Here is a 14,335-nt window from a genome sequence, read left to right on the forward strand (position 1 = left end):
GTGAACAGAAAAGCCAACTAAGCTAGAAAGCTGCCGAGTGACAGAAGAGAGAAGTTTACAGTACTTGATATTGGCCTAGGCATGCCTTTGAGCCTCTGATATAACATGCTGGTCTGCAATTGCGTGAGTAAAGGAGGAGGCTCAGGAGCTGGCTGGGGAGCTGTTCAGGTAGGTGGAGAGAGACAGAAAAAAAAAGTAGAGACAAAGTGACTTTCACGAAGAGTGACAAGACAAGGAACTCTGAAAAGAACACCCGACCAGCAAACATGACAAACAGCGATGGGAGAAGCAGCTCCCTCGCCATTACCTTAGTGTCCCGGAGGTGTGATGGGATTTGACAAGGACTCTCACCAGCATCTCAGCACACCCCTACCCAGACATGCAGAGGCTGAAGGAAAACACTGGATGCTCCAGTGAGATGGACAAGCGTGAATGAAGCCTCTGCATCATTGACCAAAAGAAGATGTACTTTTGTATCACGAACATGCACAGGTAACTAAGTGATCCTCCCCTTCACGTGATCAGAGACAGGGTATGGTGCATGAATGGTTGGCGATGTGGATTCTCATCCTCCATGAGCTACTCACTTTTTAACTGATTTTGTACCCTCTGTGATTTTGTTTCTTCTCAAATAAATTAGAGTTAAAAAAAATTCCTCGTGTGTCTGACAGGGTTGCCAACAAGAACAAATCAGACAAGGTATGAGATAGGTCTCCCTCCAGTCAAGGTGCCTACAAATGGTCATTGTTACTGCCACAGTTTGAGAAGGCCGAAGCTAATTGTTTTGCAAAAGCAGATAAAAGGCCGTCATTAGTTCAAGTGAGCTAGGGAATATTCGTGCTCCCTTTGTGGAATTTCAACATGTCAAAATCTGTCATTTGGGGGGGAAATGTGTGGTATCTGATTGTTTCCAGCTCATTTAATTATTTTCAATTTGGAATTCTCGTGGCTTTTATATTGTGGGTTGAATCATATATAAGAACTTGCCAGCTTATCGAATATGTTCCTCGCTATTCCAAATGTTAGAACGCCGTAATCAGCTCTTGACCCATCTGTCATGTGGTTTACAGTATCAGTGCTGCAAACATCCTGCGACAGTCGTCTCTTCTTCCACACAAGCACAGAGCACCGGCAGCATCCACAATTCTCCCGGGTAATGAGCTTCTCATTAACCTTGGGCCTACTCCCTCCTAATAGTTCTGCTTTACAAAGTGATCTGTGTGGCGAGAGGGACACAGTCCTTTGCCAAGTTTGAGTCTGGGCTTGCTTGAATTTTCAACTGGAGAAATGCATTTTACTGAGGTATGGAAGAAGTGGAATTCTAGTGACATTAATAGAGAAAGGGAGCATGGCCATGAATAAATACCATATTCTGACAAACTATCTACTGAAAGAAAGACATGTGGGGTCCTGGGCTTGCAGGACCACCTCAGCGTTTTGAGCTTCTGACTAAAAATAGTTTGTTTTTTTTTAAACCAGTTTCTCTTAATTCAAATTCTTTGGGAGAGAGTGTATGTCCACAGAATTTGTAGAAATCATTTAAAAATAATAGTGCTTTTAAGAAAGGCTGGTCCTGCTAACAGCATTCTATAAAGTTCGGGGGCATCTTCACCACATACCATCGTGGCTCTTAGAGCGAATGTTTGCTACCTTCATGTGTGACTCTCATGAAAACTCCTTGATCATTTACACCTAATAACTGGTCATGTGTATGAAAATACTGGATCTGGTTCTCGGGACAACACGGAGCAGTCTGGTGTTGATCTGTGACCCGTGAGGCATCAGACACATATTTCAGCTCAACGAGTCCCGGGGAGGAATTCATAAATGGATTCCCTCCTGCCAACTGTCTGTCCAAAATTCTTACAGTAAGGTTTGCCACCATAGAAAAACAAGCTCCCTATTTTTTCCCCTCACAGAGCAAAACAAAAACATCATACCTTGGTTTCCAACTTCATTTACCCAATTACCATTGCTCATGTTTACCCAATTAATTCCACTTGGCTTCCAGAAAGAGAGTTAAATGTGACTGCAGTAAAACAAAAAGAGAATTCCTCTGCATGCATAGCTAAGCCAAGGAAGAGAAGCATCCAGGAGTGAGAGACACTCCAATTAGCCCTTAAATAACCTGACCATCTCTGGTTCCAGCAAGAGAACTGCCAGCTGCTGAAATATCAAAAGGGACAGATATGACTGATGGGAAACCCATTTATTACCAAGTTCCAGCCATTGATTTGTTGAGGAAGATGTTGGAGCTTGTAGTAGCTTTACTAAAAATACCTAGCCTATAGAGAGTTGCTATGATTCGGGGCATAAAAACCTGGGGCGGACAAAGCTTATTAGCTAAACATAAAGTGTTTTGCAAGGTGCTCTGCCTCCTCGTAATGACGGCTACGTGAACTCAGCACTACTTCCCTGGGGACTCTGCCCGTTAAGTATAGTGGCTCCCTTGAATCGCCATTAGCCCTCTTCAGAAGATTCTGTCTCTAAACTAGTATGTTAATAAACACTGATAGGTGGATCATGAATCATTTTCTCCATTCTTTCATTGAAGTCATTTTTGTCTCTATCTCATATGACCTGAGATGAGCCATTGAGCATCTCCTCTGAAATTTTATACAGTTGCTTGGAGAGAAAAGTCTGGGCAAACTCCTGTAGAACTTTAATCTTGCAGCATCTTGAATCTTCACTTTACTGTCATCATCAGACTGCAATTGCTGGATCCACTCTCATATTTTTTTTAATTATTATTTTTGTGCTAGCTCCTTTGAGGGTGGGGAACCATCATTACCACTGCTTATTTCATAGTCCTCTGGTACCTAGTATAGCTCCTGGAATTTCATGGTTATCCCACAGAACTGAGAATTGTGAGTTTCGTTGATTCTCGACTAGATTGTAATATCTTATTTAAAATTTTGATTAAAATATAATTTCTTTTTTATATCCTAATACATGAAGAATAGTTTCTGGCTCAGTAGCTGTCGCTTCACTAGAGAGCTCACTAGAAATACAGATTCCTAGGCTCTACCTGCACTTCCTCAATCAGAATCACATTTCAACAACATAAAGTACTCTGCTGTACTGTCTAATGTTCCATTGCTGAAATCAGAAAGTAGACTTGGATTTGAAAGTGTATTCTTTTAAATAATAACAAACAAATATTAATTTAATACATATACACACACGTACATACATATAATGGACGCTTACTAGGAACCAGTGCTAAGATTCTTATTTGAAAACTGTGTGGGGCTTGTGTGTGTGTGTGTGTGTGTGTGTGTGTGTGAGAGAGAGAGAGAGAGAGAGAGAGAGAGAGAGAGAGAGAGAGAGAGAGAGAGAGAGAGTGTTCCTGTGGAGGCCAGAAGTCAACCTTGGGTGTCATTCCTTAGAAGTGCCAAATGAGGTTTGGGCTCATCTAATAACTTCCTATATTTTTACTTCTTCTTTCAGAAGCCAAACATGCTCTTACAGTCCAGCTGCTAACAGATCGCAATCACTTCCTAGTGCAGGCACGGAAAGCATGCCCTGCAGGATTAGGAAGGCTGCTGCTTAAGTTTGGACCCTCACCTGCCCAGATGGTTACTGCTGGGCACGTTGCCCAACAACTTTCTGCTTTAAGATCTCCATGAGCAGGGCTGGAAGGACAGCTCAAACATCAAAGGCCAGTGCTCACAATCAAAAGGATTTCAGTGAGCGCAAGACCAGTCTCTTACCTCGTCCAGAGCACAAAGCACATTGACTGCTTCAGTAATCTGGGTGCACACTACATTTGGTGGCAAGGCATCAACTGACTGAGAACATTGCTACATTCTTCTTGGTGAATTAGTGGTATTCCTTAAAACCAGCACCCTAACTTTAGAGTCAGTGAAACACGGCAATAAAGCATTTATCTCCTAGAATTCTTGTGAGAATTAAGTGAGATCTGCAGGGAAGAAGAGTTACTGCTCATAGTGGCATATTTTTTTCTGGTAGAAAAGATAATGGCTTAATGTCCATTGCTTCACGACATACTTTAGAACATTCTCTCTTCCTTCAAAATCCCTCTGGAGAGCACTCTGGGAAATGTGTTTCTCCTTGTGCTCCTCCCTGTTTGTATAGTATAAATGAGGTGTTATTTACAGAATTGGGACTTAGAAACTGATATATTTAGGCATCATCAAAACAAAACGGTTGGGAAGAGAGACATTTTAACTCCTAATGTATAAGACATGAAGCAAAAGATACTCCTCCTTCTAAAACAGCATAGATCCTCGAGCAATAGGAGTCAGCCTCACTGGTTCCTTGTGGAGGGGGGCATTGTCTTTGCACAGTGGTCTGCTAAGAACATAATCTTTGTTGTCTCTTTCTCTTCCAAAAATCCCTAGGTCAGTGGGAAATTAAACTGGATATTACAGAAGGCATGGAGTCCATGGCACAGACTCTAGAAGTCCTTTTGTGAAGTAAATGTGTGTGTGTGTGTGTGTGTGTGTGTGTGTGTGTGTGTTAGATGTCATTACTCTGGCTTTTTCTACCTTCTGTTTTTGAGACAGGGTCTCTCACTGGCTTGCAACTCATTGAGAAAGTTAGGTTGGCTGGCCAGAAAAGGCCAGTGATCTCACTGTTTCTGCCTCTCCCACTGCTGAGATGTGTGACCACGTGTAGCTTTTTAAACGTGTGCTGAGGAATCTGAACTCAGACTCATGCACATGAACATCAAGCAGTTTACTATTTCCCCAGGTAACGTCCTTGGATTTGACTTGCTCTATAAGGCTTTTGCCAATTGGAAAGGAAAAATAACTACAAACACCACAGGAAGAACCCAAACAATGAAAATATTTGGGCAACTTTCTGATCCTGGATGGAATTCTTTTGCTTTGTGTTCTTCCTATATTAAAAAACTGTAGGTGCCTTTGCCCTCCACTTACTGAATAGATACTGTCCAAATGCCCACGTTTCTGTGTTCTACCTGGTTAAAGGAAACAAAAATTAGGACTTGCATTTGTTCAGATCTAAGTCCAAGTACTTCGTGAGGAAGTCATTCATCTTCCTGAAAACAGCTTCCTCAGCTATAAATGGAGCAATAGTGAATCCATGTTTATGAGTCTAGGTAAAAATCCAGTTGGATCATTCATATAAAGTTCTTAGCACACTGTCCAGGCCAAGATGGGGTATTATCTCTCTGTCTATCTATCATCCTACCATTTATTCATGTACATATCTAGCTATTTATGTCCCTCCCTCCTGCTTTCCTTTCCTCTCCTTTCTTCCTGTCCATGTCTTTCTTCCTGTCCATGCCTTTCTTTCTTTCTTTCTTTCTTTCTTTCTTTCTTTCTTTCTTTCTTTCTTTCTTTCTTTCTTTCCTTCTTTCTTTCTTTCTTTCTTTCTTTCTCTTTCTTTCTTTCTTTGTCTCTCTCTTTTGATCATATCTATTTACCTATCATCTATCTATCACCCATCTAAAATATTATCTGTGCAAGTTTTACAATTCCTTGATACATTTAAAGGAAAAATGTTTTATTTAAAAGTCTGGTGGAATCACTATAATGCTTAGAAAATCATACATGTTTTTAGTTAAGAGTGGAGGCACAACAGCAATGATACTATCAAATTCTCCAGTGCTTGCTTGGTTTAAAACATGTGACAGTTTAACGGAAATGTATTTATAATAATACAATTATTTTTGTATGATCACAGTTTATCTTTCATAGACTTTTGCAGTCTTTTGAATCTTTATATTTCTTATGATACTGTAACTAAGCTGAACTTTTAACTTCCAATGATATAACAAGATAGAAAGCATAAAGCCCACCAGAAGGCAGAGGTAGAGTCTTTGTAGATGCTCAAAGCATGCTTTGAATAAGTGCACTCTGTATTTTAGTCCTAGCATCTTACCCCATCTATTTATCATCTATCTATCTATCTATCTATCTATCTATCTATCTATCTATCTATCTATCATCTATTAACTATCTATCTATCTATCTAATCTATGTATCTATATTTCATCTATCTATCTAGATGAAATAGGGGAATAATGCAGGACATTAGAATATTTAAAGGCCAGGAAAGAAGAATTTGAGATCTAATTTGCTTAGAAGAGGGCTCAAATATCCCCAGGTTCACATTCATCTTTGCTTCGACAATACATTTTAAGTTCAGTTTTTCTCGATTCCTGGATTTCAGATTTTCTTTACATCACTGCTAATATGCATTTTTTTTCTGAAGAGAAGCTTTATTCCTGCTTAAGGAACTTTCAGTGGCTGTCACCTGTAGAGGTAAGATATGTGGAATTATCCTTTGCAAATTCTATACAAATACAAAAGTTACAAAGATTCCTGAGGAAGGAACTTTGGGCCAGGAGACATAGACATACTTTTTCTTTTTAAAGACAGGGTATTGCTACAAAGCTGAGGCCTGCCTGAAACTCACTACATCCTAGGCTGCACTGTCCCCTTTCCTTTCTGACTGCTAGGGTTACAGGTGTGTGCCACCATTCCCAGCCAGCTTGCTGTCTTTTACGGCATGTAAAGGTCTTAGAGTTCATGCCCTATATGTTTTTTCACTAAAATGTGACACTGTTTTATAGCCATGTTGAATTAGGGTAGGTAGGCACGTGGTCTCTGTAGGCGCTTCCAGGACTATGCTTTTGTTCATCATTTGTGTTTTTTGAAGCTTTATTTTATTCTTCTGTAAAATGGGAGTAGCTGCAAAAGGGTTTTGAAGATTAAATATGTTAAATGCATGCAAAACCACACCTAGCTTTTGGAGTGCACGGCATCAGCATTTTATATAAGAACGTTATATTTATCAGCTGTATAGTTTTACACATTTGTATATTTTGCTCTGTGTGGGATAACTTCCCAATCTCCAGTTTCCATAAACTGATTCCATATGCAATAGAAACCTGATCTCTTGAATATGTCTATGGTTTTCTAACAATGTCACATTTCTCCAACACAAAAACCACTGGGGATTGTAATGTGTTGAGTGTGAAGTTTCCACATATGCATCAGTGCTCCGTGAAGACAGAAGATGTTGCCCTCTCATTTGGATAGTTCCTGACTTTTCACCCTGTACTTGCTGTAAGATAGGGTATCTCTGAGCACTTGCCTAATGGATGAATAGATGAATAGATGAATAGATGAATGAATGAGTGAATGAATGAGTGAATGAATGAGTGCCTTTTCTGTGTGGGGGACACATATGTCTCGAGCATCGTTTTGAGTCTTGCAATATTTATTGCTAACCTGGCTTTTGCCACACGTTAAAAACTGAATTGTTTTGAAACATGTTCAACGTTTATGTGGGATTAAATGAGAATTCTTCATGGGATCTTTTACCTGTTAAAGACACGGATCAATATTACACATTCATTAATATTTCATGTTTGGGCTCTTCTCTAAATAGGCTCATAAGTGTTGAGATGAAACAAGAAGAAACAAGAAAATTTCCAAAGCCAGAGAACTCTCTCACTACAGGTCCTGCTTAGTCACGCCATCCATCACAGAACACACAAGCACAACATGGACACCACTGCTTCCTCTAGACCGATAAACACTCATCAAAGAACACAAACTTCTCCATAGGGCGGAGAAACAGAAAAAAAAATGAAAGGGAAGATTCATTTGGTTCAGTGTCCTTAAAAATACAAAACATAACACCATACACACACAAGGCCAAATCACTAGACCCTGAAACCGAGGATGAAGGAAGTTCTGCAGCAAATCAGAACTTGGTTCCTTCAAACTTACACCTTTATGGAAATGCCGCTCTCTGAAGGCCAACAGTGAGTGGGCATAAGATGCAGTTAGACAGCACAAATTAACTCCTTAAGTATTACTGTGACTCCGCACTGCTTTCCGGGAGCACATACTTTAAGGAGCTATTTAACAAAAACAGAAAAAAAGAAAACTGTAACTCAACAATCCTGGTAATTGATAAGGCATATACAATCGGTTCACCTGCATCCTTTTGATTCTCTATTTGAAAGAGAGAGCACAACGAGGAGAGAAGAGAAAGAAAAACAAGAACACATATGCAAGATTAATGAGCAAGTGGACCAAAATGCCCCCCACTTATGCGTGATACATGATATAGGACAGAAGAGCTTGCCCTTGGCTTTCCACTGCCCCAAAGTTTGGGGGCCAGCAAAAAAGGGCTCCTTCATAGATGTGGAAAATGCTGCACAAATAGAAAATTAGTAAATTAAGTTTAAGGTGAAATCAAGCTATGAAACATACATGAATTCTTCAAATGACAATTAAGTCATATGTTCTAGCCAGAGCTTTGAGGACAAGGGCAAGTAAAACCCTCCAGAGAGAAGGAGGAAAACTTCCCAACTTGAGAGAGACTGGATAGGAAGCATAGAAGATCTAGCTTTTCCTGAGTAGGACCACCATGCATAATCTCATACCCATCATATTTTGACATCTTAAACACGGATAAAGAAGGCATGGCTTTGCCTCAAATGTCCTTTTTCTGACACCTAGTACATTGCTCCCCAGCTTAGCTGCTACCTTTAGATTGTGTACCAGTGACAAGTGCTTTACAAATTAGGGTTACACACAAGCAAAGTAAAAATGCATTCAGGTCACAGACAGAATAACTGAAAAAACTTACAGACAAATCTGAGTTTATCACAAACAAATGGCTTAATTGTCTAACCTGTTTTAGGCTGATACAAAGTGACTGGACTTCTCACACTGGGTTTCACAGACAGAACCAACAGACAAGCCAATGCTAAAAAACTTGAAGCAAGGAGAGTGAGTTGGTTTGGATCTGGATTTCTTGAAATAATGGAAACAGAAAGAGTGAAGACAGCATGGTGAGGAGGTGGTAGGTACTCACGAATGGTTAAATCCATCACTTGGGAGGCCAAGCAGAAGACAGGATGCTCATACATTTCTCTCTTTTTCCCTATAAAAGAGGATTTGGGCATGCAAGAGGCTTAGGTCAGAGGTAAAGAGGTTAAAGGTCATAGGTTAGAGGAAAACGTTACATTAGCTCAAGGGAAAATAGCCACAGAGTATTTTGGGATAAACACAGGATAAAAGAAAAAGGAGTTTTGAAATTTGGGAACTACTGGATTAACCATTCAGCATGCCATGAGCCACGAGAGAGATTGTGACCATGATTTTACACGTCTCTTTAGAGTCGTTGGCAAGAATACAATGACCAAAAACATCATGGGTAAAGGGCAACAGAATTTCATTATTTACGGCTCCAAGATACTAAGGATTTCAGACTTTAGTATCTAAGGCTCTTGAGGTATTTCTTCATAAACATAGTCTCCAGCAATATTACTACAACTTCTTTCCAAAATTCTTAGACAGATAAGCTGATAATGCTTAGAGAGGCTCAAGCATAAAAAGAAAAAAAAATGGAGGATTTCTCTCTAGAGGGTAGGACCTGAGCCTTGTTTAAAGAAAGCTGTCTGGTAGTAATATCTTTGAAGCTGCAATATCCCAGCCTACAGTAGACTATGTTCATGGAAGAAAACCTGACACATGCAGCCAGAGAATGTGGGGTTGTCTGAATTAACAATCCCAGCATGCTTTGAAATTGGTGTCTCAGCCACTTTTGCAGAGGTTGTGTCAAAAAGTGGCTGAGCCAATCACGGACAAGGAAGGAGAAAAGCAGAAGAGAGCAAGTAGTGTGGAATGAGGTACTTCTCTGAAAAGAGAGTTGGAATAAAAAGATTGGTTTCTTCAAAGAATCCCCAGACCTAAAAGTCACAGTGCAAAAGATAATTAACACAACTGAGAAGAATTGAGGCACAGAAGGAGACTACAGACCAGCTGATCTACTGCAGAAATGAATGCATTTTTACTTACAGATCGCAAAGTTTTTTTTTTTTTAATTATTTATCTGAAAGAAGAGAGGAGATCTTACCAAAAGACTAGTAATAGCTGGACCAAGACCTATGTATGAGGCAGCATTTGTGGAAACTGAACATTTCATTTTCTGATTCCATCCCATCTCTGCCTTTAGGATCAGTAGATACATGGTTGACTTTACCCAATCCAACCAATCATTATGTCCTGGGCTGGGAATGCTGGAACAATTATTTGCTAATAAAGCCCTTTAACCATTGATCTTCTTGTTCCTCTATTTTTGTCACTCATTACCAAGTCAAGAGTTGATAAACACCCTTCTAGTGCCCAATTCTTAAGTGTTTGTCCCTGGATGCATAACAATGAACTCATTACCACTGGTACACAATTTGCATTGTCACACAGACAAAATTGAGAGAGGGAGGAAGACATGTAATGTACAGAACACTGGGAATTTGACATGATTGTCAGCTAATTTTCTAAGGAAACAAGACATTGGCAGTATACATGATGACATGTGTGTGCTGTCAGCTGTTCCCCTGCCTGACGTCCTGAGGTGGACAGTGTGCCTTTGCTTGCTTTCTTCAGGTGCCATGTGTTTCGTGTGTGAGAGAACATCAGGTTTCAGAGTGGGGACACATCAAGTGTTGCACACAGAACTTCCACATGTATACACTTACACCACTGGTCAGGTTGGGTGTGGTTTTCAAATCACCCTATGGCAGCCAACGGGGGTAACAATGGAAAGTGATTAATGCCTTTGAGAGTGGATCGGCCCCAAAGAACCACAGCCTCTGGAGTTGAATTTATTCAAAGAACCTCTTGACTATGTGGTCACCAATGACTGCTTCCTAAAATTTCAGATGGCGGTAACAATACACCTCCTACATCCCTAGTAACAAGAAAGAATGAAGTTCGGAGTCAACCTAGAGCCCCTGGAGGTGACTCCCGTACTACCCTGCCACCAATGTTTCCTAAAGACAAAAGACATCCAAGGCATAAGAAAGAGTTAAGTAGAACCTGAAATGTTGCCTTCTTTAACTGTTGTTTTATTTCCAGTACTGTAAATCTGCAGTAGACAGCAATTGCTTCCTTTCTCTCTACTTCAAGAAGGTAACAGCATGATCCAACTCTTTCATGGTAAACATCATCCCCAGAGAAATTATTTAAGGGCAACACAAATTCTCAGAAGGACCTTAATAATTACGTAACCATCTCTTTTTCAATGTCGGTTCCCTCTAAAGGCTGTCTCTTGAGCCTATGTCCTGCCTTACATCTATTTATTTGGCCACAGCCAAGGTGTTTTCCACGTTTTAAGTATGTTTAGCTGAATGTGGTCAGATGGACCACTGTCTTCTGGTGTCCATCAAGAAAAGAGAGGAAATTTTCTAGGGAGGCATACCAAAACGTAAATTCAAAACTAGTGGAAGACAGAAACCTTACCTTCAATTTTGGCATACTCGGACAGGCGTGAGTAGTTGACCAGAGCAGCCTGCTCTAGGCATTTGCGGATGACAGTTTTGACCTCCTCTTGTGGCACTGGAGTGACAATATCTTTCATCAAAACCTTCAGGTAGAAGGAAAGGGGACTATTAAGTTCCAAATCGACATGTTACACATTACTGCTTTTCAAAGACTTCAGGTATAAAATCCTTAATGCTGACTAATGCGAAAACTATGGGTAGCAAGAAACCCCCAGAATAGCTGGGGTGGCCAACTTGTGCAGGCATCAGTGAAAAGCCCAGAGAGTCTCTTCAGTAGAACTAGTTGGGAATCTGAAAATAAAACTTCTGGAATTTTGGCAGTTTCCTCACTTTTATTCTGGTATTTCATGAATGGTAAACAAACCCTTTGAAAACTATAAACTGGGTCATCCAACTGTAAAGTTTGATTGCTATCATTTTCATGTCCCTTATATGTCTCATGTTCATTCTTACCCGTTCCAGCAGTGAAAGTGTAGCTTTCAAAGCACCTTCAGGTCGACCAAACGGAAAGCAATACCTAAAAAAAGACACACAGATCTTTAGGTTGCCCACACCATTACATCTGAGCAGGAAACAGGCTGCAATTTGATTCCTATAGCAACTTGTACTGAGGAATGGAAAATGCTTTTTATTTTGTCACACTGTGTTATGCTAATCCTAGTTCACACCATATATGTGTATATATAATGTATGTATGTATATGTGTGAATCATGACTGAAGAGGGACTCTGCAAATGTCTGCAGCAGAACAGAACACTGAGAGTGGTGACACAGAGCTCAGTTTGGATTTCCATTGTGACGGAAAACACCAGCTAACAAAAACACGACCTTGTGTGTGTTATTAAAGGGCACAGCATGGAAAACAAGGAGTTAAAACCAGCTGGAATGCAAACACACTTCTTTCGATCCCTAAAGGGTGGAAGCACGAAACTGGAATGCATTCCGGATAAATTCCTGACTCTGCCTAACTTGCTTGGGATTCTTTTCACTGTTACTTGATCTCCTCCTCTACTGACGATACATTTTTCCTATAATGTATGGTCAGTTAAGGGACTTTCATCAAAATCTCACTTCATTAAAAGGAGAATTTCCATGGCACAGATAGAAACATATCAGGTACTGCTACAGGCGCCATCAATGGCTTTTGGGGCCAAGAGCCCTTCAAAACACTCCTTAGCAGTATAGATAGCAGGATGGGCTGCAGTGGGTGGCTGGGGCCATATTCTGTTCTTTCTCTCTCTCAACCTCATTTGCTCATTGTTTACCCTGAGATTACACTTAATTTACCCGGGGGCTCATAGATAAAAAAGGTTAGTATCTCTCTAGCCTCCAATCCTATAGCTGGCGTATGGAAACTATTAGAAAAAATGAGGCTTGAGGTTACTGCCTCAGGGTCTATGTGTGAAGCCAACATTACTGTATTAAAAACGTGCCACATGCTTTACTTCGGGAAACGTGGATTGCGTAGTGTGACAGTCAAGGGCACAAATGGCTGCTGACCATCCAGTTTCCACCCAAGCCTCGACCGAACTGAGTTTCTATCTTTCTTTGCACAACTAGTAGGAGCGGCAAAAGGAAAATTTCTTATAAACACCATTAATTTTGCTCCCATTCAGTATGACCCAAATTTAAAAAAAACTGTTTTATCTAAGACCCTAGAAGAATCTTCAACTTTTTATACGACATTATCAGCCAGATCAGACAAGGAAAGCTTTGTTCTTTAAGCAACTGAAATGTACTTGTGTGTTTGAAATCTGGGGCTGGGAATATACCTCAGTTGGTAGAATGCTTTTCCTATCATTGCTAAAGTCCTGGGTTCAATTCCCAGCACAGCATGAAACCATGTGTTGGCATACATCTACAATCCCAGCTCTGGAGGCAGAAGTATTAAGACTTCAAGATAACCTGTGGCTAAATAGAGAATTCGAGGTTAGCTTGGGTTATGTGAGACCCTGCCTCAAAACAAACACCCGACAAACAAAGAATGCAAAGTCCAGGAGCTAACTAGAACCATATCCAATTGGTTGGCACTTTTTTTTTTTTTTTTTTTTTAGCTATTTTGCTTTAGTGATCCTATGTGTTTCTGAGATGCTTGCAGCTTTGGGGGAAATGAAGGCTTTTTGTGCATCTTCTTTCTCATCCCAGTAGGTTCCCAAACCGCAGATTCTTACCTAAAATGTGTAATCTGATTTTCCAGCAGAACTCGGAGTCTTTCTTTGATTTCCTCAAAGCGTTCTTTTTCTTCAACAGTCACAGTTCCGATCCCATCAGGCCTGAAAGAAGACACGTTATGAAGTGACGGGAACCTCACATGCCGACACCGCCAAATCAAATCTCTACCAGGAGGAAACTGTCCGTTTAAGAAGCAGCAAGCACAATGACAGATGTGACCCCAGAAGCCCTGCTCTGCAGAGGAGTATTCTCAAGGGGAAGAGGGTTTGGGTTATCACTCAGTGACTATTTGCAGGGATGTATGTCATTCCTGTGAAACAGTGAAATGACTCACAGGTTGGTTACTCCAGCTGTTTCTGTCTGGTCACTAATTCTTAAAAGATTTGAAGAAGTTAACATCAGTGTGTGTGTGTGTGTGTGTGTGTGTGTGTGTGTGTGTGTGTGTGCGCGCGCGAGTGAGTGCCTGTGCACATGCATGTACATGGAGGTCAGAGATCAACATCAGGTAACTTTCTTAATTGCTGGTCATGTTACTCTTTTAGATAGGCTTTCTCACTGATCCCAAAGCTTGCTGGCTAGTCAGCAAAACACCTCTGTCTCTGATTACCCAGTGCTGGGGGTGCAGGTCCCCATTGCTGCACCAGGCTTTTAAATACAGGTTCTGGAGGACAAAACTTGGGTCCTTATTCCAGCCCCAGCCACCACAGAATGCCTGTTAGGCTGTCTTTGATCATGTCTCATGTTGTTTCCATTACAAGTTTTAATTTTCTTCAGTCTGGCTGTTGAATTTTGTTTACACCAAAACCAACTCACTGAAGTATGAAACACGTGTGATTGGCATGTACATTCATATATATGACTGGGGGA

The 14,335-nt window shown here is 40.6% G+C and overlaps 1 protein-coding gene across 12 annotated transcripts in view; it reads right to left on the reverse strand.

Annotated features, from left to right (window-relative positions):
- The window catches only part of Cadps (calcium dependent secretion activator), a 452,771-nt gene that overhangs the window by 104,919 nt on the left and 333,517 nt on the right, over positions 1-14,335 (reverse strand). For 4 of the 12 annotated variants that reach the window (XM_060390973.1, XM_060390966.1, XM_060390972.1 and 1 more), the window contains exons 14-18: positions 13,468-13,569; positions 11,750-11,813; positions 11,256-11,379; positions 8,827-8,895; positions 7,941-7,958 (exon numbers count right to left, since the gene is read on the reverse strand). In XM_060390973.1, coding sequence (XP_060246956.1) covers positions 7,941-7,958; positions 8,827-8,895; positions 11,256-11,379; positions 11,750-11,813; positions 13,468-13,569 — 377 coding nt within the window. The remainder of the gene's footprint in view (positions 1-7,940; positions 7,959-8,826; positions 8,896-11,255; positions 11,380-11,749; positions 11,814-13,467; positions 13,570-14,335) is intronic. The other 8 variants (XM_060390974.1, XM_060390967.1, XM_060390965.1 and 5 more) reach the window with 3 other exon arrangements.

Source organism: Meriones unguiculatus, chromosome 9, assembly GCF_030254825.1.
Source record: "Meriones unguiculatus strain TT.TT164.6M chromosome 9, Bangor_MerUng_6.1, whole genome shotgun sequence".
Classification (NCBI taxonomy): domain Eukaryota; kingdom Metazoa; phylum Chordata; class Mammalia; order Rodentia; family Muridae; genus Meriones; species Meriones unguiculatus.